Raw genomic sequence first — 22120 nt, 5'->3', positions numbered from 1 at the left:
TGAACGATCTCCCACAATGGAGATACTCCTCGTTGATTTCTCCCTCAATTTTGCGTGGAGCCGATTACGCTGATTACGCGGAATTAAGGGTATACAATTCAAATTTAAAAATGTTTTGGAAAAAACGAGAACGAAAGAACGAAAAAGTTTGCTGGCAGGGTGGATGGGTGGTTTTTTTAACAGCTGTAAGTCGACTGTAAGTTTGCTTCGAATTTGTTAGGAGAGGTTTACTGTGATTGTAACTTCAGCTCATTGAATTGAACCAGAGAGAGATTTTTACGGCAGGTTTATGAACAGGGCGTATAGAAGTAAACAAGACCGGGTAGATTCAGATTGAGAGAATTGAAAAGGAGTGAGAGGAGTCCCTTAGAACAGCTCTTAGGGTCATTTTAGATGGTGCCCCGAAAGCGACGCTTTTTTTAATAAAATGAATTTGACGCGGAGGAAAAATAAAAATAATAAAACGAATCAGACACAGAGTACGATCAGGGTGGGTTTAGAAATAGGGGGAGGGGAGGTGTTGTTTTATAATTGAGGGGCCTGGAATTACTGGCACTGGCGTTGATGCTCGCTAGTCTACTCGGCCTTCTTCTCGGCTGGCTCGTCCTCGTCCTTGCTTTCTGCCTTGCGCTTCTCGCCTAAAAACCGTCAATACGAGCATTCAATTTTGTTTGAGGAAAACTCCCCCATTTTCTTCATGAAAGTGTTTCTTACCGGCTTTGTCGCCATTTTCAGCCTTTTCTTCGGACTTTTCTTCCTCTTTGGCGGCTTCTTCCGTCTTTTCTTCTTCTTTGGGAGCGTCCTCGACCTTTTCCTCCGCTTTTTCTTCTTCTTTCGCTTCTGCCTCGGCGGCGGGTTCAGCGGGCTTCTCCTCTTCCGTTGCCGCTTCTTTCACTGCTTCCACAGCTGCGCCTGATGCTTCCACGGCTTTGCCATTTTCTACAAAAATTTTCTATCAATTGAAATCAAGGAAGAGTGGTTTTCAAATGAATGGTCTGTAATGCCAGGTTTACTTCTCAGTATGCTGAGGTTGGATATGAATTCTACCTTGTTTTTGTTGTTCTTTCAACTCTTCAACGGTTTCGGTGGTGGGGACGGTCTTGGCTTCCTCGACGGCGGACATTTTTACGAGAAGTGTGTTGGGAGAATTACTCAGTCTGAAAACGCCAAATTGTTAAAATAAGAATAAGGAAAGTTTAAAAATAACGAGAGTTCCAATCAAAGCAGACCAGAGTTAGAAACAGTGACGAGCATACTGGGGCGGCCGGTCTCTCTGCCGGGCACTCCTGTTGCCTCAATAATATCGAGTACGTCGTGGCCGTCTATCACTTCGCCGAAAGCGACATGCGCACCATCTGAGAGCGGGTTACTCGACCAAGCTTAGTCTCAAGCGCAGTTAATATTAAAACCATTTCTCGAAAATAGATCAATAATTAGACTTAGACCCAAAAATCTATAAAATATCGGCCCAAGCCCCTTTGATCTTAGAAATTTTTCTTGGAATCTTAAGGGCCTCGCGTCGACAAAAAAATTTTTCTTTTAATTTTTGATTTGAAGAGATTATAAGAAAAAAATATCCGCAACTCGGCTTGGCAACGTGTGTAAAAAACTGAGTCAGGGCTCCGAAAGATCTCTAATTAAAAGCAGCTCAGTTAGCCATTTTAAAAAGATCTTCCGGAACCCTGACTCAGGTTTCTACAAGGGTAGCCGAGTCTTGATCTGTAACCCTTAACTAAATCTTGCCGCTTGTCTAAAGTAATGAAGAACTGACTGCCATTGGTGTTGGGTCCCTTATTAGCCATTGAAAGAATACCACGCTTATCATGCGAAACGGCAAAGTTTTCATCTGGCCAAAGTCGCCCGTACAAATTTTGCTGTTACAGGGGTTGATCACGTGAGAAAATAGCGAAAGAAAAAAACGAAGGCGGAAGAGCGGAAACGCGCGCGCTAGTAGTGACGAGAACGGAAAACTACTCGATTCTCATTGCTCTCTATCTGTCCATTCCCTCGCGCTCGATCAAACCTTTTCTGGGCTCTTCAGTCATGATTCTGCTCTGAGGCGATTTGCTCTGTCTTTCTTTTTTGAGTTTGATGAATAGAATTAATCTGTTTTTTGATAGAGTGATGCAACAAAGAAATATCGAGGGGCGTTTAGATCCAGAGTGGAAGAGATAATAGCACCAGCCAAAGCCATAATGGGCTGTCCTGGCTTTACAAATGCCTTTTTATCAACATTGAAAAACGATGCTGCTGCCAGATTGCGAAATGCATCCTAGAACACTCCCAAGCTACGAAAAAGAGGCGTGCCAGACTCAAGGGAAGCCACAAGTTTCATGATCAAGGACGTAGTTAACACTTCCTTTTACTTCAAGGGATCAGAGTGGGAATATTCATCATTTTTATTATTTCTCAAGAAAGTCAATTTCAAAGCTTCAAGATCAATCAATATTAAATCTAAAAGATTTGCCCGACCAAAGACGAGTAATTAGGATGTATTCGCCACAGCTGGTTGGATCCAGCTGCGAAGGAGGATATAAAGAAATCGGATTCGTATAAGTTCATATTTATAAAATGAACCAAAAATAAAGAAAAAGGAGCAGTTAACTGCTTGTAAAGGCAGTCTACTGCTCTTTGTTTTTTATAGAAAATACGAAGGAATTCCATACGAAGGAAAAACGATTTACCTGTGAAATCTGTGGCTATGCGTTCTACGAGCGTTATAGACTAAAGGCTCACCAGGGAAAGAGAAGATGCAAAGGTAAGTGAGAACGATCTTAATTTTATTGAATTATTCATTTTCATTTTTAGGCCGAGCGGTTTTATAGAAAGAGACCAGACCGGATTTTGATTTTTGCCTCAGATTTAGAGCCCTGAAAGAGACAATATATCGCGTCAAAAAAAGAGTCTCTGCTCCTGCTCCCTCCGTGCTCCCAAAGATTTCGAACTCTGGTTCCGATAACGAAGACAGGATCATCTGCTCCTTATAACTGAATAAATTCCTGCATTTGAATAAAATGAATGAAATTTTGAAAGAACAAGACTTCTTTACCAAGTCATTTCAACATTTCTTGTTTTTTGATTTTTTTCATGATTTATTTTCAATGATCTTTTTTGTTTCAAAATTAATTCAAATTGATCAGCCTAATTAAAATAAGTCGCTAACTTTAAGTGCAAAACTAGAAATAGAATTAACCATCATTTAACCAAATCATCGATAAAAAATAAGAACGAAGGGGGTCAATATTTTTCGGAAAATAATATGCGGCAGTATTGACATCGAATTTAAGAATCTATCTTTTGAGCTAAAAGTCACAAAAATCGGAAACTTTTGGAGTTGAGCGCTGATTTAATTTACAGAGCAACTCGGACACGCTTTTTGTGAGAGAAGAGGGCAACTTTCTAGGGCCCTTATTTCGCCAGGAACAGTATCAAGTCAGTAAGTAGCGAATCAAGGGACCCTAATTAGATCTAGGGTGGAAAATAGACCTGAAGGATCTCTCACGATGGAGATACTCTTCGTTGATTTCTACCTCAATTTCGAGCGTGGAGCCGATTACGCTGATTACGCGGAATTAAGGGTATACAATTCAAATTTAAAAATGTTTTGGAAAAAACGAGAACGAAAGAACGAAAAAAAAGTTTGCTGGCAGGGTGGATGGGTGGTTTTTTTAACAGCTGTAAGTCGACTGTAAGTTTGCTTCGAATTTGTTAGGAGAGGTTTAATGTGATTGTAACTTCAGCTCATTGAATTGAACCAGAGAGAGATTTTTACGGCAGGTTTATGAACAGGGCGTATAGAAGTAAACAAGACCGGGTAGATTTGAAAAGGAGTGAGAGGAGTCCCTTAGAACAGCTCTTAGGGTCATTTTAGATGGTGCCCCGAAAGCGACGCTTTTTTTAATAAAATGAATTTGACGCGGAGGAAAAAATAAAAATAATAAAACGAATCAGACACAGAGTACGATCAGGGTGGGTTTAGAAAGAGGGGAGGGGAGGTGTTGTTTTATAATTGAGGGGCCTGGAATTACTGGCACTGGCGTTGATGCTCGCTAGTCTACTCGGCCTTCTTCTCGGCTGGCTCGTCCTCGTCCTTGCTGTCTGCCTTGCGTTTCTCGCCTAAAAACCGTCAATACGAACATTCCCTGGCTTCAGTGTTATCAATTTTGAATGGCGAAAACTCCCCGATTTTACTCTTGAAAGTAACTCTTACCGGCTTTGTCGCCATTTTCAGCCTTTTCTTCGGACTTTTCTTCCTCTTTGGCGGCTTCTTCCGTCTTTTCTTCTTCTTTGGGAGCGCCCTCGACCTTTTCTTCCGCTTTTTCTTCTTCTTTCGCTTCTGCCTCGGCGGCGGGTTCAGCGGGCTTCTCCTCTTCTGTCGCCGCTTCTTTCACTGCTTCCACAGCTGCGCCTGATGCTTCCACGGCTTTGCCATTTTCTACAAAAATTTTCTATCAATTGAAATCAAGGAAGAGTGGTTTTCAAATGAATGGTCTGTAATAAAAGGCCTTGAGCCAGGTTTACTAATCAGTATGCTGAGGTTGGATATGAATTCTACCTTGTTTTTGTTGTTCTTTCAACTCTTCAACGGTTTCGGTGGTGGGGACGGTCTTGGCTTCCTCGACGGCGGACATTTTTACGAGAAGTGTGTTGGGAGAATTACTCAGTCTGAAAACGCCAAATTGTTAAAATAAGAATAAGGAAAGTTTAAAAATAACGAGAGTTCCAATCAAAGCAGACCAGAGTTAGAAACAGTGACGAGCATACTGGGGCGACCGGTCTCTCTGCCGGGCACTCCTGTTGCCTCAATAATATCGAGCACGTCGTGGCCGTCTATCACTTCGCCGAAAGCGACATGCGCACCATCTGAGAGCGGGTTACTCGACCAAGCTTAGTCTCAAGCGCAGTTAATATTAAAACCATTTCTCGAAAATAGATCAATAATTAGACTTAGACCCAAAAATCTATAAAATATCGGCCCAAGCTCCTTTGATCTTAGAAATTTTTCTTGGAATCTTAAGGGCCTCGCGTCGACAAAATTTTTTTCTTTTCATTTTTGATTTGAAGAGAATATAAGAAAAAAAATATCCGCAACTCGGCTTGGCTACCTGTGTAAAAACCTGAGTCAGGGCTCCAAAAGATCTTTAATTTAAAGCCACTCAGTTAGCCATTTTAAAAAAGCTGCGGCGAGGCTTTCTGATAAAGATCTTTCGGAACCCTGTCTCAGCTTTCGACACAGGTTGCCAAAATCTGATCTGTAACCCATAACTAAATCTTGCCGTTTGTCTAAAGTAATGAAGAACTGACTGCCATTGGTGTTGGGTCCCTTATTAGCCATTGAAAGAATACCACGCTTATCATGCGAAACGGCAAAGTTTTCATCAGGCCAAAGTCGCCCGTACAAATTTTGCTGTTACAGGGGTTGATCACGTGAGAAAATAGCGAAAGAAAAAAACGAAGGCGGAAGAGCGGAAACGCGCGCGCTAGTAGTGACGAGAACGGAAAACTACTCGATTCTCATTGCTCTCTATCTGTCTATTCCCTCGCGCTCGTTGCCACTACTACTCTCCCCGGGGACAGAACAGCCAGGGAGAACGCCTTAATCACGAAAAGGAAGAAAAATACGCCGAAATAGGGTAAATCGGCGGCGCACGGCGATTTCGATTTAGCCCGGCTAAATGTGTAGTGAAACACCTAGATAAAGCCTATTTAGGTATAATTTAATAGCTATCTAACAAGTAACGCACTCAGCTGTAACAACCCCTGCCCGATATGTGTCCCTTATTCCCTTCTAGAGGCAGCATTCCGCACTGGGCAGTGAAACCAGGCACAACTCGGAAGAAACGAGCCTGAAAACAGTGTGAAAAAGGAGCTATTCAAAGTTTTCTGAAAAAATTAAGGGTCTACCCAAAATATTCCGCGAAATCAAAGGAAATTATTGAGCAGGGCAGATTTTTAATTTTCGAAAGATGCATCAACCAACGCGCGTTAATTGTGAATCATCCTCCCCGCCTCTAATTCGAAGCCTGTGTAAAAAACCTGAGTCTAGGTCAGTAAGATCATTTATAAAAAGACGCGTAGCGGCTTTTTTTGAACGAAGCCGCGAAGTTTTGCTGGAATTTTAAAAAGATTGGAATTCAAATTTTTACCTAGGTCCTGACTCAGGTTTTTTACACAGGTTGCCGAGCCTGTTTGATGTTTTCTTTTTGAAAAATGTCCGAAAAAGGGAAAAGTCGGTATTTCGACTGTCCGCTGATTGGAGGCGTGTCCGGTGATTCAAACTAACGCGCATTTGAAAAAACTTCAATTCGGACCTTATTTTTAGCGTAACCAAATTTGAGCTTCATGTCCTGTTTTCCCTTCCCCTCGGCGTAAATCGGCGAGCACTGGTTATTACAGAGCGCGGCGAAGTTTTGAACAGTCTCTGGCACGATACTGTCGTAAAGAGCTACCGTCAGTCGCCCTATCGGTTGGCCGTCCATTTCTAGCTCTAGGAACGCCTTGCTTTGTGAGTCTGATCATTTTAGATTTTTAGATTTTTCTCTTCAATTCGAAAAAAAGAAAAAGAAGCGTTTTGGGCGAGTTTGAGGGAAACTGAATGAGTGAATGAAAAAGAGCGAAGCCGAAAAAGCGGCGATGGAACGGGCGCCCCCGTCACAGCTCAAGCAGTACTAGCTCGCTTCAAGCAGTCTAGTAGCTGCCACTAGACCAGCGCCAGCGGATCAGCCAGTCTAGTTGAGCCCAAATTAGCAGCTCAGCCCAGCGCCAGGGATGCCACTACCAGTATTGAACAGTTTCAATTTGAAATGTTTTAATTTACAAAATGAATGAATGTTGAATGTTACGATTCAATTTTCTCATCGATTGAAGCAATAATTACTCTCAAATTGGAAATCATAGAAAACTAATAGCGCAAAGACAATCGTTAATTCTCCCTTGTGAATATTAAAAAGTAATTTGGTTTACGTAGACTAGAATTTCTAAGAGGGGTTTGCTGGCCTTTTTTTGCCAAATTTAACATGGTGACACCCTTATTGTGCTATTCGGGCAAATAGATAAGACCTTAAACTTTAATCAGATTAAGGATTTACCCCCTTATTAATGACCTTTCGCCAATAATCTTTGTTGCTCAAGTCAAGAGCTTTATTTAATGATTTCGGGCTCAAAAAAAGACGAAAGAATAACTATAGTATATACAAAATTTCAATCCTAAAATAGTCAACCCAATTTTAATCATTTTCTAAACGAGTTCTATTTCTTCGCGCAAAATTCGCGGTTTTGATTTGGTATTTCGGTTGCGGCGCTGCGCCGCGCGTTTCAAATCCCGCGCCGCTTTTTTTCTGCATGCGAGTGGTTCCCACGCGCGCTCTGGAAATTTTTTATCGATCGGGAATTGATAAAATTTCGGTTTTCCTATTTCGATTTTCCAGCGCGGTAAGGAAAGTATTTTTCTTTCTAGCTCGCCCAAAAGATGCATATTTACGCGATCGTAAATGTCATTTATTTTATTTCCGGAAAAAAAGAGCAGCTTTATTTCACGATTTCGATTTACGATTATCCTCAATCTTATAACCAGAATAACCTTATCCACATCTTAGTTTTTTCGCCTTGGGCCTTCCCCAAAATTGTCGATAAAAAGTCGACATTATGAGTCGAAGATAGCTAATAAAACTTTTGTAGTTAAGCCTAAGATTGCCAAATTTTTGTACAAGCTTTTCTACTAAAAATTGTCAATCTTCGGCTCAACCTCGAAAGTTTTATCGACTATCTTGGACCTATAATGTCGATTTTTCATCGACAATATTGGGGAAGGCCTATCCCGAATGATATGGATGAAAAAACAAGAGTAAAAATGGTCTTGAAAATTCTAAAAATCCGTTCCTGCAAGAGCATTTCTTAATTTTGCCTCTCCGATTTTCACCCGATCTCGTTGATGATTTTCCAGTCTATTTTCCGCCTCGGCAATGTCATCTTTGTAATTTTGATATTTCTCTCAAAGAGGTTTTAATCTTTCACTTTCCCTGCTTTTCATTTTCGGAAAACATAAATTTCGATGTATTTCGATCAGTCGAAATGTGTTAACTTCTCAATACACGGGCGGGCGACTAAGCGCTCAAAACACGGGGTCGGGAAAACCGACCACCAAGCATTATTCAGCCCCGCGCGGCGCGCCAAATTCGGAGTGTGAAAAACAGCGCCGACTATTTTGATCTCTTATTCATATTTCCGTCGAGGTCATATGTTCAAAACTATAGTGTTAGAAAGCCTGAACACTCAGCTATTTACTCATGTTATTATCAAGGAGAAAAAACCCTCCAATTTTTCGAAAATTAGCTCGAAAGAGGTCTGGTGCAAAGCGCCATCCCTCTTGAAAAATTTCACGAAACTTCGCAAAGTGGTTCGGTTTGTTCATATAAGTGCACATTGCAAAAATTTGGTCAAACGGATTACCACCTTCGAAGAAATTGAGGGCCAAAGTCGCCGTGGTCGGTTTTACCGACCACGTGTATTGAGAAGTTAATTTCCCACATGGCAGGGAGAGAAAGAAAGAGTACAGTTACTCCACTGATCGGTGCTTCTTTTTTTATACTTTTGGCATGTAGCCAGATTACGAAAAATTATGAGATAGATCATTTTCCAGGAGGGAAATATGCTCTATCAAATTGACCCCGCAAACATACTACTTTTTGGCCAATCAGGGAGTAAGAAAACGTACTGTTACTGTGGGAAAAATTGTAGAAAATCATTAATTTTAATTTTCTAAATTAAGGGGGAGGTCGTCGAGAATTTTTTTTTCGCCTTTTCAAAATTTTGATTATATTTTTGGATTCCTCGATAAAAGAGGAGTATTTTTGGTCTCTAGCTTTTTCTCAATTTGTGAACTTCTTAATGTAAAATTTTCGATTTTAAGTCTCGAACTTGAAATTTCTTGAAAATAATTCGTTGGTGATTTCGTCCAAAAACTATCTGAAACTGAATATCATGCACTAGGCATTGTTTTAAAATGATTTCTGACTAATTATTTTGAAAAAAAAATCCGAGTCTTTGTGATTTTTGCAGAAATTTCCATGAAAAAATGGGCAAAAATGTCGATTTTGACGAGAATCGAATATTTGTAATCAATAAAAAAAAATTTTTATGAAAGTAACTCTTAATTTTTTGATCGCCGGTTAATTTTAAAGGGTCTAAACTATTTATAAATTTTATTTGATGAAGAAAAAAAAACTCGGTTTTCGAGATTTTTTGGTCACGAGACACCCCCACTTCAACCCTAATTTTTGAAAAATTTTTCAAAAAATTTTTTTTCTGCTTTTCGCCGGTTAATTTTTCAAACCCTTTTCTTTCAATCCGAAAAGTCAGAATTTTCCTATCTAATCGGGTTTCTCCGCATTTTTGGTCACGGAAATCCCGATTCTCGTCGACCTCCCCCTTAAGTATCTGAGCTTGACCTGTGCAGTAAACCTGAGTCAGGGTTCTGAAATAGGTTCAATAAACAACCTCTCTTTTAGAACCCTGACACGCAGGTTGCCAGGCCCAAATAATGCACAAATTGGAAATTTATGATTTTCTACAGAAGCGGTTCATTATAACGTACGTTTCCTTGCGACCTGATTGGCCAAAAAATAGTATGCGTGCGGAATCAATTTGTTGAAGCATATTTTTTAGCAGACTTATTTTTTCTTATATATATATATTTAAAACCCTTCCTATAGCAACAAAACCGCCCATAACTGTACAACCAATAGTCATACTTTTTACTGCGATAGGCAATCTTTTCCACAAAAGTGACATTATAAATAGCTTTTTCTAAAATATAAAAGTTCATTTCCTTTTGCTTGAATCATTTTTTCTGAAAGTGTTTTTTTGTTGGAAGAGAATGAAATCATGGAAGAGAATCTTTAAAAATTAGTTTGAACGTTTGTTTTTGAAGAAACTTTCTTTTTCGCGAATTTTTAAACTTTTGAATAGCTTTTTATTTTTTGTACTGCACATAATGTAATTTAAACTTATGAGTGAAAATGAGGAAGATCGAGTTACAGAAAGAAAAAATAATTTATTTATGTTTTTTGAGATTAAAACACAGGTCTTTTTTGAAAAGGTCATGGATTCGGAGAAAAAGGAAACGCTAGAATCGAAATTCGGAAACAGATCGGAATAATCGTTAAATACAGTTTTGGAAATCAATCAAAATAGAACATTGATAGGTCGGAAACAAAAAGAATTACAGTACCTGGCGTGCAGGCTGACCCAGCAACCTGACAAGAAGACCTGAGTCAGGGTCGTGAAAAAGCGCGTAAGCACTTCTATTAGAGATATTTCAGGACCCTGAGTCAGGTCTCTACACAGGTTGCCGAGCCCAGAATGGTGCCCCTTTTTTCGCTAAAAATTTGGGTGTTGAAAATTTACGAAAATAGAAACTGACGCGCGACTGTAGTTGAATTGAAAGGAGGGCATTCGAGCTCATCAAAAATTAATGTAATCGGCAAGATAGAAAATGGCGCTGTGATCGATCAAATCTTCTGTGGAAAATAGAATCTCTCGTTGAATCTCTCGTCTGTTGAGGTAGAAATTGAAAAGGACTTGCCAATAAAGGATCAACTGATCCTTACTGCATGCGAGAAGGATGATTTTTAAAGAAACAAGTTCTTTGTCCTATTAAAAACGTCGCAGAATCATGTTTTTCGAAAAGAATTGAAAATTCTGATGGTTATAATAATATTGATAAAGGCATGAAAAAGGGGTCTGAGTTGCAAAAATAGTTTATTTTCCAAGTCGATAGTTTTTGTTTTGTTTAATTGATGAATGAGTTTTAAAATGCGAAAATTTCAAATTTCAATGCAGCGAAGAGTAAAAAGTAGACTGAAAACGAAATGTGTGTATAAAGGAAAAAAGAGAAGAATTGTCTGAATTGTCTTTTGGTCGAGATGATAAAAACAGATGAATGTTGAATAGGAAAAAGAGAATTAAAAGGGAGACGCTTTTCAGAAATCAGCCTTTGACGGGGGTTGAAAACACCGGCGCCGGTTTGCACTTGGAAAGCCACATCATCACTCGGATTCGTTTGTCCACTACAGACACTGAATTGAATGTATTAGTATGTTGAAAATCTATAAAATTAATAGCTGAAAAACGGGGCTTACAATGGCCCCTTACGATAACGAAATTTTCTATCCAGTTTTTGATTGGCCGAGTTTGGAGTAGGAACTTCTAAAGAAGGCCCTAGGGACCGAAGATATTCTCAACGAAAGGTACACTAAGCGCTAAAAAATGAGGGTTTGTTTAGTTGCTCGATCTTTTGAGAGACTCATTTTATTGTCGGATAAAATTTGCTATTCAAATATGGGGTAACTTCAACAGCTCATTTCTATGGAACGAGATGCATATTGAGTGAAAAAGAGAAAACTGAAAAAATGAAATGACTTCTATAATGCTTTTCTTTTCGCTAATGAGTCGATTTATCACATTTATTCTGAAATAAATATCCTGAAAAATACCTTCTTTGGGCGATTTGATGGGGAGGGGAGAGTCATCGTCTAAAGTAGACGAAGAGGCAGAACGAATGAGCTGGCTGGCCGCCATTGAAAGTCCAGACAAATCCGAAACCGAGCCGGACGGGACGATCGAGGGTGGATTTGACTGAGGCATCAGCGTTCCTCCTTGATTTTCCTGTTAATTTGGGAATATAAAGGGGGTTCGCTTACCTAAACTGTCGAAGAACTTGTCGAGGGAGTTTGATCGCGTCCGCAGTTTTCGGTTTTCGGGAGAGCCTTCTTTGAAAAAGACGCATTTTAGGAGATCGAGATAGAAGTAATTGGTTTACCTTGTAGACGTCTGTTGTGTTTTGAAGAGATGCAATAAGGCTGGGCAGTTGTAGGACGTCTAGGCGAGGGCTTGAGGGAGGAGTCAGCCCCAGAAGATGCGTTTTGGCTGAGCAGACGCGCCGCGTAACCAGCCGGGCATACTCCCTTCGGCTTTTGGAACAAGCTTTCGGCAGTGCATAACTAAAAAAAACATTTATAAAAGGTCTCTTTTTCTGGCCTTCTTTGAATGTAAATAGGAAGTATTGATGGCCCCTCTACAGAAGATAACGCTCAATTTTCGCCATTTGGTCGTTTAGGGGTTAAAATAAGATAGAGTTTAACAGTCTTACGTCGAGGTCTGAAGCTTTTTTCTTCACAGGAGCAGTTGCGGGTCGCTCACGTTGCCGAGTCCCCTTAAATTTATTCTTTATTCTCGCTCTATCGGAACTGATAAAGGAAAAGATGAAAAATCGAGAATATAGGTATCATCGCTCTAAGAAAAATCTTACTTGATTAGTTTCTGCTTGTTCTCTTTTCGTCGGTTTTTGAATGTTGAGCCTCTCGGCCGCTGAAAGTTGTCGCTTCACTCTGGAAGTCTTGGGCGGGGCGATGGCGTTTCTGAGGTACTCCGGTCCCCGATTCAAATACTTCAGTGGATCCGTCATTTTCTCATTTGACGAGCGCGATTTCTGAAAAAACAAAAACTTGACTTTCTTGCTCACGAAAAAGGTAAGTGTGGAAAAAAGCGCGTTTCTTTTTGTCTGTTTGTGAAGTTACTCAGATTGGAGTTTTACAGACGTATCAATACACAGTTAATCCAGATTCACCGCAAAGCTGCGGATCACCAAAATAAAAAAGACGAAAACAGTTCTCTCTTTGAAAACAAGTGAAAAACACCTGTGACTTCTGTTTTCCAGACCTTTCTCTTTTTGCCGAAAAAAGACAAGAAATTTTCTGAAAATTCGAAAAGACTCAAGTGTTCCGGTTGGCTAGACTTGCATTCATTCTAGAGCCTTAGAGCTGTCAGAACTAATTTTCCAATCAATCAAATTTAGTATTCTGAAAAATTGGGCTAGGCAACCTGTGTACAGAACCTGAGTCAGGGCTGACTTTCATGAGTAAAAATGAAGAGCCGCGTATTCTTCGCTTTTCAGAGCCTTACTCAGGTTTCGTACACAGGTTCCCGAGCCCAGTTTCAGAACCCTTTTCTCGTCTCTTTTTTCTTTTGAGATTGAAGTGTCAATTTTGAACTACTGTAGCTCTCAGTCGCTCAAAAACCAAGTTCAGCAAAGTAAACAGAAGAATTGAAAAAGAAATAGTCTTGAACTTAATATCCTCTTGATGCCTTTTGCTCTTGAGACTGGAGCTCGTCAAAAAATAAATAAATTTTTGAATCGGATCATCCTGTCGTAAACGCATTTGATAGATAAGGAGGGACACAATAATTTTAGACAGAAAATGATTGAATGTATTCAAGACTCGCAGTCTTCTTTTGCCAGTGATTTGAACATGTGATTTTGGGCGATGAAAATACTGTTTCGAGAGAATTAATTGAGGAAAGAACTGGGTTCTGCAACCTTTGTCCAAAACCTGAGTCAGGCCTGAAAGATCTTCAGCAGAGTTAAAAAAGAAATAGATTTTATTTTGGCGAAGCCGCTTTGCGGCTTTTAGTTTAACATCTTTCAGACCCTGACTCAGGTTTTGAACACAGGTTGCTGAACCCATGAAAAGAACTTATTGAAAATTTGTACCTTGTTTTTGATCGGAAGAATGAAAGTGCGAGACATGATTGTTTCTTTCTAGTGTTTGCTCTAGGTGTATTCTTCCATAATAATGCACGATGAATGTCTTTGATCGTTAAAAAAATGCTCAGGTTTAGATTTAATGAATCTTTATGATTGGCAATCTCAGAAACGCGGAAACGCGAGCAATTACGATTCTGCCCTTGTCATCACGCTCGTAAGATACACCTCAAACTCAAAAGCCGCTACTTACTAAATTTACTCTTCTAAGATTTTGGAAATCAAGGAAGAAATAGAAATCCAAAAAAATTCTCTTTTTTCGAACAAAAATAAAATAAAAGTGATAATCCCACAGTTTAATTTGACAGATCTCAGACAGACTCTTTCAAAATTTGACGAAAACTGAGATTTTCTCAATTATCTGAAGTTGAAATTTTCTACTGGACTTGGAGCGTGAAAATTGAAGGCCATAGCTGTTCCCTTAATTTGAATATTTCCACCATAATTTTAAGAGCGAATATAAACAGATGAGAGACTAATTTGGCAGAAAATAAACAGCTGCAGCCCGTTTGGGTAGAGCACAAGAATAGGGACTTTTCTCTTAAATTTAACACAGCAACACCCTTAACTAAATAAACAAAGATAGAAGAAAAACTTAATTCTCCCTGTCTACTCCCTTACGATTTCTCGCGAGGAATATCAAGAACAAAAAAGTGTCAGAAAATTCAAGTCCTCTCTCTGAATGACAAGGTGATAAAAAACTTGCGCGTGTAAAAAATGCTCCTTTCACCGAGTTCTCTGGCGGATATACCCTTAGGTATACGAGGAAAGCTGGAGTGGGGCCAACTTGGTCTCCCGCTCTTTTTCTTTTCGCGCTCTGGGTGATTTGATCAAAAGGTTTTCTTTCTCCTTTACCAGAAAAAACCTCTCTCCTTCAAGAATGAAAAAAGTCCAATTTCAGAATTCGCCTAACAACTAACAAGGGCGCCGTTTTTTTTGTTTTGTTCTCAGTATGAGTTTCGCCAAACAATATTTGTTCTGTCCATTACAACCCAAAAGAAGAATGCCGCAAATCCTAACCCGCGAAGAAAGAACGCATTTTTTTATAGATAGGAAATAAAAAAAGACGGTCGCTGTTTTTTGCACAGAGGGGTATTTTTTATTTGGAAAAAAGCAAGTAAAGAGGGTTGTGAATGTTTACAAAAACAAGTTTATGTCGATATTTTTTCTTATTTAAGGATATAAGCTATGAATTTGAACTTTCGTAGCGCCTAAATGCGAAGTAGGATCATTTTCACTTCAAAAGTAATCCTACCTAAAAATGGACGTAAAACTCAAATCTGGTATTTTTTAAAAAAATTTTATAGAAAATTTTCCTTTTAGAGCGTTTTGAAATCTTACGCTCTCGATTTCTCGAAATTTTTCCACTAAATCGGTCGAGTTTTTTCGATGAATAACTTGTCTTAGCCCTTATCTACAAAATTGACGGATCAGTTTTTCCTAATTCCGACCGAAAACGATTTTAGAGCCATTTCCATGAGGCTTACCCAGCGCGTGAATAGTGTAAAAAGCGGCGCGATGGGCGCTCGCTCTCTCAACTCTTCTTTTCCGTGAGAGTGGCGCGGGTGCCCCGAGCGCTTTGATTGGTTGCACGCGAAAAAGCACAAAAAGAAGAAAAACTCGAGCAAGAAAGAGGAAAACGCTAGAATGAAAATTTGAGGGAGTTTTGAAATAAAAGCCCGTCAATTTTCTAGCTTAACATCATCAAAATAAAAGACACGGTTTAGTTTTAGCAATTCAATGGAAAAAATTCGAGCAATCGAGAGCGTAAGATTTGAAATCGCTCTAGAGAGAAAATTTTCCATAAAATTTTTTTCAAAAACTCCAGATTTGAGTTCTACGTGCAATTTAACGTAGGACTGCTTTTGAAATGAAAATGATCCTACGTCGCATTTAGGCGCTACGAAAGTTCAAATTCATAGCTTATATCCTTAAGTTGATGGTTTCTTTTCCATTTGATGGCAGTTCTGGATTGCAGATCAGGATCTAAAATAGGTTTTATAAAGGAAGAGGTTACAAAAAGAGGAACTGCATACGCTTCTCTGTGATTGCAAAACCGTTATTTATGACATAAGGATCCACTGTGCTGGTTAAGTGATTCTATGTATTTAGAATTCATTTTATAAAAAATCAACATTTTTGGTGTCTATGCAGCATAGAGCGTTGGAATCGGGAGAATGCTATTAGGAGTTAAACTCTAGGTTGGGTTACATTTTAGAATATATTTTTGTCCCTTGCAAATTATCTTGTTTATAAGACAAAAATCACCTGCAGAGATACGCCTAAACAAATAGCCACAAGAGGGCGCGGTTGAATTGCAATTTGATATATAATTTTGATGACCGAAAAAGATCCCAATCATTGACCCTGGGTAAATATGCATTAAGGACTTACGAAGAGCGCCGTTCGCGTTTGAAGCGACCCCGGTTGTCTCGGCCACGTGATCGAGATCGAGAACTTCTCGACGACGCTGACGATGAGGAGCTTGAAGATCGAGAGTAGGATCGTCTACCGCGTCTCTAAAAATCGAGGTTATTTGGTGAGAAGTGCTTGTAAAAAGTACCTTTGATCGAGAGCGAGTTCTTGAGCGTCTGTTTCTGCGTCTATCTCTTGATTTAGATCTGGATCTCGACCGAGAAGACGAGCTCGACGAAGAAGATCGGCTTCGTCGATTTCGTCGTCGGCGTCGATCTCCAGAGCGGCTACGCGAGCGGGAGCGGCTTCTCCTCCGTCTTCGTCGATCGCTGCTTCTGCTGCGGCTTCGCGACTTCGAGCGGCTTCGTTCTCGACGGCGACGGTCGGGCGATGATCGTTTCTCACTTTTGGGAATCAGCTTTAGTACGGATTTCTTGATGTTTTCGGCAATTTCGGGAGCCACCAGCTCGTCGTCACGGCTTTTCTTAGGAGTCTGTAAGAAGAACTACGTTATTTTCGTTAAAAAAAGGAGAGTATTTACCTTTGAACGAGATCGTCTTCTCCTTGGACTTGCAGAGGGCGATCGCCTTTTGCGAGGGGGACTTCGAGATCTTCGTCTTCTTGGACTGCGAGACTCTCTTCGTCTCTTTGGGCTTGGCGAGGGGCGTCCTCTTCTCGGACTCTTCGATCTTCGACCCTTTGGACTGGGTGATCGTCTTCTGGGCGAGGCTTCTTCTCGCTCCTGCTTGACAACATCGTCTATTTCCATGTCCGAATCCGGTCGTTCTTGTTTCACCTCCGTCTCAGGCGCCGCCTTATCCTGGTCTTTTCTCGACTTTTTCTTTTGCCTTCTCTCCGCTTTCTTCTTTTCGTAGTCTTCTTCGTCCGAATCAATCCAGTTGTATTTCGCCTTGTCCGCCAGTTCTTTTTGCTTTCGCTCGATGATCACTTTTTCAAGGCGCTTTTGTCGCTCGACCTTTTCTTGCTCGCGAGCTTCTGCTCTCTTCCTTGCATCTTCTGCTCGTGCAAGTTGGTATTCTGAAACAGGTGATTAGTTTTGTCTTTCTAGAGTTGATTACATACAAAAATAATGCTCTAGATTTCTGTCTTAGGAACTTCATTTACTAAAGGCTGTGAAATAAAAGAGAAAATGGAGCAAGGGGATGATTTTCAAGGTACTATTTAACAAAAGTCACAAAGTTCTACCGAAAACTGATCTGAATCCGCTTTGAATGAGCTTTTTAGGTAGCAGGAACATTGCAGCACTCAACGCTCTGGATCAAATACTGTCGCCTGAGTCGTATGAAACTATTCAATGGCTACAATCGCTACTAAACGAACAAGCTGATCCTAATGAAACGTGTAGTACACTGCTGTCGTGTACTGCTGAATATATTGACTACAACCTCAATTTTCAAAGCGAACCATCAAGTTTTTTACAGCAACTTTTCGAAGAAACGCCCCTTCAAATACCATCACCGTTTCGTCACTATTACCCTTATTTACATTACCCTCAGCCCGCTACTTCTACTGAAACCGAACCCATAGTTCGAGCTGTTCTTTTATCAGCGGGTAAAAACAAGCGACACTTTTTGCATCTCGTGGATGACGGCAAGATCTATCTGGTGTACGTGTCGAGCTACAGGAAAAAACTCGGCTTGTTTGCGTACAGATGCAACGACAAGAGCTGTACAGGGATGTACGGTGTAATGGTGGGGTTATCAGTAATTGGATTGATCTTACTCGGTTTAAGGGACCCCGCCGACCGAGCCTCGCGCGCGTTCCTCGCTCTTTTTCCCTGCTACTTTTCGTCGGGATTTTTTCATTCGATTTTAATGAAATTTTACACACCAACTAAACTTTTCATTCTCTTTCTCATAGACTTTTTAAAATTCTCTTATCTTTTTTCCACCCCGAGTTATTGCTGAATCTTGGGCGCCCGCTTTCAAGTGTACATAAGTACTCGAAATCTTCGGATTGACACTTCGAGACTACCACCATTGAAAAGCCCAGGCTTTCTTTGACAAGGCCTACTTATTGAGATTTCCTGGAAGCGTTTACTTATCTGATTAACGAGGGATTAATGTGGGTCACCTGTAGCGCTCAGCGGGATTGGCGCGTGCGCTCCGCGGGTGATACCAGAGGAGACAAAAATCAGCCGAACTAATGAAAGAGACCAATGCTTGTTAGGTTTTCTTCATCTGATAGGAGCTCTCTGACGCTAGAATGCAAACACAAATTGCATATAAGCCTTATTTTTGGAAAATTGCACCATGGGTGCAACAAAGCGCCAAAGTAATGGCAAAAAATGAATCGAAGAAAATCAAGGTTGAAAGACCAAGAACTGTTTTTTCGCTGATAACCTCAACCTCGACTTTCTCTTCAACCAAACGGCTTGTCCGAAATGTAAGAAGACTCATACATTGAGGTTCGGCTTGTCAACCAATGTTCTTCTCAATTTCTACGCGACTGTGTCCTGCTCTTTCTGCAAACATTCTCTTGGATGCTGGCTCGTCGATGAAACCTTCAATCTTCTCTTTCAAGCAGCAAAAACCATGGCTGGAATTACAGATACCCAGACACAAAGACAACTTGCAGGCATAGGGATGAGTGGAGAAACGATTGGTGGACACAAACGGTTGCCTGATTTTGTCAAGGGAGCCTCTACTGCCGACAAGTATCAAGACAAAGTCGACAAAATCATCATGGATCTTGCAAATCAGTCAATGCTCAACGCGCGTAATTTGCTCATTTCGGAAAGAAAAAATGCCAGTGAGAAGACAGTATCTGTCGCTGTAGATGGCACATACAATGATTCAGGTAACTGATTACACAAAAAAATAATTTTTCTATGTAAAAATTCACCTTTTCTAAGTAAATTTTCACCCTTTCCAAGAAAATTTTCACCCTGCCCAAGTAAATTTTCACCCTTTCTAAGTAAATTTTCACCCTGCCCAAGTAAATTTTCACCCTTTCTAAGTAAATTTTCACCCTTTCTAAGTAAATTTTCACCGTTTCAAAGTAAATTTTTACCCTTTCTAAGAAAAAATTAACACTTTTATTTCAGGCATCAAGAAAAACAGTGCTCAAGGATGTCTGGTAAGCTGCGCAGCAAAAGTCGATGGAAAATACAAGATCATTGGATCAAAAGTTGTCAAGAAGCGACAAGAAATCTCAGACGAACACCTGAAAAAGTACCAGCGAGGAACTGTCGCACCGACTGGCACAGCTTCTTCTGCACTTGAAAAAATCGGCACAAGACATGTTTTTGAAGAAACACTCCTCCCGATCCACAAAGCTCTCCCAGATCATGTCATCCAAGTCGCATGCGACGCCGACGCCAAAATCCGAGACCCATCAAATACAAATGTCTACATCGATGCTGAGAAATGCCGTCAATTGATGATTCCATTGATCAATCTTGCATTTCACTCGGATGTTGCTCACATCATAAAGAATATATATGGAACATTTTTGCGAAACTTCAAGACAGGTTCCGGTGCCGACAAATTTACAAAGAAGCAGTTTCTCCAGTTTCACATGCGAGTCAAATTTGCTATCATGGAAATCATCACGAACCGAGCATCTGGTGAGTGGTCACATGAGGATGCCATGAATAAAATGGAGAAAACCCTGCGACACGCCTACAGCGACCACACGATGTGCGATGAAAACTGCCCACGAGGACCTGGCATCTTTCAACCTTTTGGAAATTTGACACAAGAAATCATCGAAGAGCGCTTACGAAAATTTATCAGCACACATTTTGGCGAAAATTACATCAGAGAGTGTGGTCAAACTGGAACAACAAGCCCAGTTGAATATCTACATGCTGAAATGATCCGTCGACGATTATGGGTCAAGGGAACCTATGCTTCTCCTCTAAATTATCGATATGAAGTCGCGGGAGCGACGGCAATCCTGATCTACAATGAAGGTGAAGTGAATGCGATTCGTCAAATTCATAAGAAACTACAGTACAAAGTTTCAAATGTTGGACTCGATCGTCTTCAGCGACTTGATGAAGAAAGCAAAAAGAAATGTGATGTAAAAATGAAGAAAAAAGCGGAAATTCAAAACAAAAGGCGACAAACACAGAAACAATTTGCTGACCTTGGTACCTATGCTTCTCAGGTTCAGCGTGACATCGACAATGCTCGCCAGGCCCATATTCAATCTTTGGAGGCGAAAGATCTTGATGATGCTGATGAAATACCAACTTTCGAAGAGCTACTTCAATTTGAGGAAGAAAATTCAGCTTCGGATTTCATAGATGATGAGGAGGAAGTCGAAGGTTAAATAATCATTCTTTATTTATCTTATTTATTCTCTGAAAATATTGATTTTGTTTTAATAAAAAAATTGTTATTCTTGTCTTCAAAATTTTTTGCCAATTTCCATGGCTGAAGTCGCGCGAGCATAATTGAAACGGGCGAGAAGTTCACGCTGAGCGCTCCAGGTGACCCTCATTAATCCCTCGCTAATCAGATAAGTAAACGCTTCCAGGAAATCTCAATAAGTAGGCCTTGTCAAAGAAAGCCTGGGCTTTTCAATGGTGGTAGTCTCGAAGTGTCAATCCGAAGATTTCGAGTACTTATGTACACTTGAAAGCGGGCGCCCAAGATTCAGCAATAACTCGGCGTAGCCAAAAGATAGAAAGATTTTAAAAAATGTACGAGAAAGAGAATAAAAAGTTTAGTTGGCATGTAAAATTTCATTAAAATCTAATGAAAATATCCTAACGAAAAGTTGAAAGGAAAAAGAGCGTGACACGCGCGCGCGGCTCGGTCGGCGGGGTCCCTTAAGGGGGGGGTCGACGAGAATCGGGATTTCCGTGACCAAAAATGCGGGAAAACCGGATTAGATAGGGAAAATCTGAGTATACTGGTGGATAGAAAAGGGTTGAAATAATCAGGCGGCGAAAACTAGAAAAAATTTTCGCCAGAAAAAATCGGTCGAAAATCCCCTCTAAGTAGGGGCATTTTCGCGAAAATGCACCAAAAATGGCCATTCTTTTTACATTTTTCATAATTTCACCCCCTAAATCTCATTTTTCTCAAATGTTTTTAGGCTTAACGGATTCGGGAGGATCTGACAATTCCAAAAATATAAGTTTCATAGCCAGACCATGTGTACAAGAGAAATTACGATCACCCCTGAAAAATTCTCGTCGACCCCCCCCTTAAGGTAGATGATAGTTTGGTGCGCGAGACTGAAAAACGTACAAAAACGGATGGTAAAGAATACACGATGAAAACGTTTGAAATCGCTCCCTTTCAAAACAACACAACTCATCTCAAAATCCACCATTTCAAAATTCAATGGCGGCTCAAAGAACACTCCTGCTCTGGTGAAAGCATCACTTCATCGAAAATCATGCTCAACTACAATTCAACCAGCACGATGCTCGAACTTGTCGATCAAACAAACTCGCGCTGCCTTGAAATTATTCCCCAACTACACTAGTAAGTCTTTCTTTTTTACCTTCAGTAAAAGCTGCACCAGGCTTGTAGTCTTCTCGAATGCCAAACGCGCTACACGCTTTTTTGTTCTTCATTTCGTTTTGCGCCGCCAACTGGTGCGTTTCGTTCGAGCGGGACGACTTTGCCTCCACTGTGTCCAAAAAGCCTTCCTTATTCAGCAACATCTCTCGGAACGTCACGCATTTAGCCTGATTACCAATATGATTTATTAAGAAAAAACAAGGAAGAGTACCTCAATCTCTTCTTCGTCATATTTGCCGTCATCTTCCATCGCTTCACGAAGCTCGAGCACTTTTACTTCGACTTTTCTCTTCGCCTGATGTGACAAAATTTCTAAAAACGCAATAAATTGATACTATCTTTTTTAAACTAGAGGAGCTTCTTTCTTCGACGACGAGAGAAACTGTACCTTGATTGGGCTTTCGATTGAGCATCGCTTCCATTTTTCGGATATCATCGTCGGTCTTGACTTTTGTCTCGAGCCTCGACTTGCGGATAAATGCCATGTTGGTCTGGACATAGCCGTTGGTGCCCGAACCACGGGCGGTGGTGAGACCCACCCCGTTGTACATTCTTGCTGATAACGATTCTAGCGATCTGAACAGACAACGAATTGATCATA

At 40.4% G+C, this 22120-nt stretch overlaps 5 protein-coding genes across 6 annotated transcripts; all 5 read right to left on the bottom strand.

The window, feature by feature from the left end:
* Positions 1 to 146: 146 nt before the first annotated feature.
* On the bottom strand, positions 147 to 1181 carry LOC145707239 (uncharacterized). Its single transcript, XM_081784732.1, has 3 exons — positions 1048 to 1181; positions 715 to 939; positions 147 to 638 (listed from the first exon to the last, which is right to left on the bottom strand). Exons 1-3 carry the CDS (start codon positions 1121 to 1123, stop codon positions 577 to 579), a joined length of 363 nt encoding a protein of 120 aa, XP_081640858.1. The 5' UTR covers positions 1124 to 1181; the 3' UTR covers positions 147 to 576.
* Positions 1182 to 3070: 1889 nt separating this feature from the next.
* Positions 3071 to 4695, bottom strand: LOC145707948 (uncharacterized). The gene is made up of 3 exons (XM_081785543.1): positions 4556 to 4695; positions 4211 to 4435; positions 3071 to 4116 (listed from the first exon to the last, which is right to left on the bottom strand). The coding sequence occupies exons 1-3, from the start codon at positions 4629 to 4631 to the stop codon at positions 4055 to 4057; spliced, it is 363 nt and encodes a 120-aa protein (XP_081641669.1). The 5' UTR covers positions 4632 to 4695; the 3' UTR covers positions 3071 to 4054.
* Positions 4696 to 4698: 3 nt separating this feature from the next.
* On the bottom strand, positions 4699 to 6581 carry LOC145707947 (uncharacterized). The gene is made up of 3 exons (XM_081785542.1): positions 6312 to 6581; positions 5767 to 5846; positions 4699 to 5408 (listed from the first exon to the last, which is right to left on the bottom strand). Exons 1-3 carry the CDS (start codon positions 6477 to 6479, stop codon positions 5147 to 5149), a joined length of 510 nt encoding a protein of 169 aa, XP_081641668.1. The 5' UTR covers positions 6480 to 6581; the 3' UTR covers positions 4699 to 5146.
* A 3333-nt stretch (positions 6582 to 9914) lies between these two features.
* Positions 9915 to 12537, bottom strand: LOC145708381 (uncharacterized). 2 transcript variants are annotated; one of them, XM_081786041.1, is made up of 6 exons: positions 12308 to 12537; positions 12149 to 12211; positions 11819 to 11999; positions 11700 to 11765; positions 11493 to 11654; positions 9915 to 11075 (listed from the first exon to the last, which is right to left on the bottom strand). In XM_081786041.1, the coding sequence occupies exons 1-6, from the start codon at positions 12461 to 12463 to the stop codon at positions 10987 to 10989; spliced, it is 717 nt and encodes a 238-aa protein (XP_081642167.1). In that variant the 5' UTR covers positions 12464 to 12537; the 3' UTR covers positions 9915 to 10986. The 2 variants fall into 2 exon arrangements, with proteins under 2 accessions (XP_081642167.1, XP_081642166.1); XM_081786040.1 differs by having other exon boundaries at positions 11700 to 11768; positions 12308 to 12533.
* Positions 12538 to 14670: 2133 nt separating this feature from the next.
* On the bottom strand, positions 14671 to 22092 carry LOC145708101 (uncharacterized). The gene is made up of 8 exons (XM_081785723.1): positions 21908 to 22092; positions 21731 to 21831; positions 21500 to 21686; positions 16557 to 17053; positions 16164 to 16508; positions 15995 to 16119; positions 15535 to 15586; positions 14671 to 14772 (listed from the first exon to the last, which is right to left on the bottom strand). Exons 1-7 carry the CDS (start codon positions 22068 to 22070, stop codon positions 15580 to 15582), a joined length of 1425 nt encoding a protein of 474 aa, XP_081641849.1. The 5' UTR covers positions 22071 to 22092; the 3' UTR covers positions 14671 to 14772; positions 15535 to 15579.
* Between the last annotated feature and the right edge of the window lie 28 nt (positions 22093 to 22120).

The sequence above is a fragment of the Oikopleura dioica genome, chromosome XSR, assembly GCF_907165135.1.
Source record: "Oikopleura dioica chromosome XSR, OKI2018_I68_1.0, whole genome shotgun sequence".
Taxonomy (NCBI): domain Eukaryota; kingdom Metazoa; phylum Chordata; class Appendicularia; order Copelata; family Oikopleuridae; genus Oikopleura; species Oikopleura dioica.
The sequence above is the reverse complement of the archived record's forward strand: the minus strand, read 5'-3'. Positions and strand labels throughout refer to the sequence as shown.

What these genes read in the sequence shown, in the direction of transcription:
- LOC145708381 (XM_081786040.1), bottom strand. Translation starts at nt 12,463, where the DNA reads ATGACGGATCCACTGAAGTATTTGAATCGGGGACCGGAGTACCTCAGA. An exon ending in AACAAGCAGAAACTAATCAA is followed by an intron (nt 12,212 to 12,307) that starts GTAAGATTTTTC and finishes AATAAATTTAAG; the next exon opens with GGGACTCGGCAACGTGAGCG. An exon ending in CAAGTTCTTCGACAGTTTAG is followed by an intron (nt 11,655 to 11,699) that starts GTAAGCGAACCC and finishes AGGAAAATCAAG; the next exon opens with GAGGAACGCTGATGCCTCAG.
- LOC145707948 (XM_081785543.1), bottom strand. Translation starts at nt 4,631, where the DNA reads ATGTCCGCCGTCGAGGAAGCCAAGACCGTCCCCACCACCGAAACCGTT. An exon ending in GAAAGAACAACAAAAACAAG is followed by an intron (nt 4,436 to 4,555) that starts GTAGAATTCATA and finishes AAATTTTTGTAG; the next exon opens with AAAATGGCAAAGCCGTGGAA. An exon ending in TGAAAATGGCGACAAAGCCG is followed by an intron (nt 4,117 to 4,210) that starts GTAAGAGTTACT and finishes GACGGTTTTTAG; the next exon opens with GCGAGAAACGCAAGGCAGAC.
- LOC145707239 (XM_081784732.1), bottom strand. Translation starts at nt 1,123, where the DNA reads ATGTCCGCCGTCGAGGAAGCCAAGACCGTCCCCACCACCGAAACCGTT. An exon ending in GAAAGAACAACAAAAACAAG is followed by an intron (nt 940 to 1,047) that starts GTAGAATTCATA and finishes AAATTTTTGTAG; the next exon opens with AAAATGGCAAAGCCGTGGAA. An exon ending in TGAAAATGGCGACAAAGCCG is followed by an intron (nt 639 to 714) that starts GTAAGAAACACT and finishes GACGGTTTTTAG; the next exon opens with GCGAGAAGCGCAAGGCAGAA.
- LOC145707947 (XM_081785542.1), bottom strand. Translation starts at nt 6,479, where the DNA reads ATGGACGGCCAACCGATAGGGCGACTGACGGTAGCTCTTTACGACAGT. An exon ending in TTGGTTACGCTAAAAATAAG is followed by an intron (nt 5,847 to 6,311) that starts GTCCGAATTGAA and finishes CACTGTTTTCAG; the next exon opens with GCTCGTTTCTTCCGAGTTGT. An exon ending in GGGAATAAGGGACACATATC is followed by an intron (nt 5,409 to 5,766) that starts GGGCAGGGGTTG and finishes ACCCCTGTAACA; the next exon opens with GCAAAATTTGTACGGGCGAC.
- LOC145708101 (XM_081785723.1), bottom strand. Translation starts at nt 22,070, where the DNA reads ATGTACAACGGGGTGGGTCTCACCACCGCCCGTGGTTCGGGCACCAAC. An exon ending in TGGTGCAGCTTTTACTGAAG is followed by an intron (nt 17,054 to 21,499) that starts GTAAAAAAGAAA and finishes CACCTGTTTCAG; the next exon opens with AATACCAACTTGCACGAGCA. An exon ending in GAAGACGATCTCGTTCAAAG is followed by an intron (nt 16,509 to 16,556) that starts GTAAATACTCTC and finishes TTCTTCTTACAG; the next exon opens with ACTCCTAAGAAAAGCCGTGA.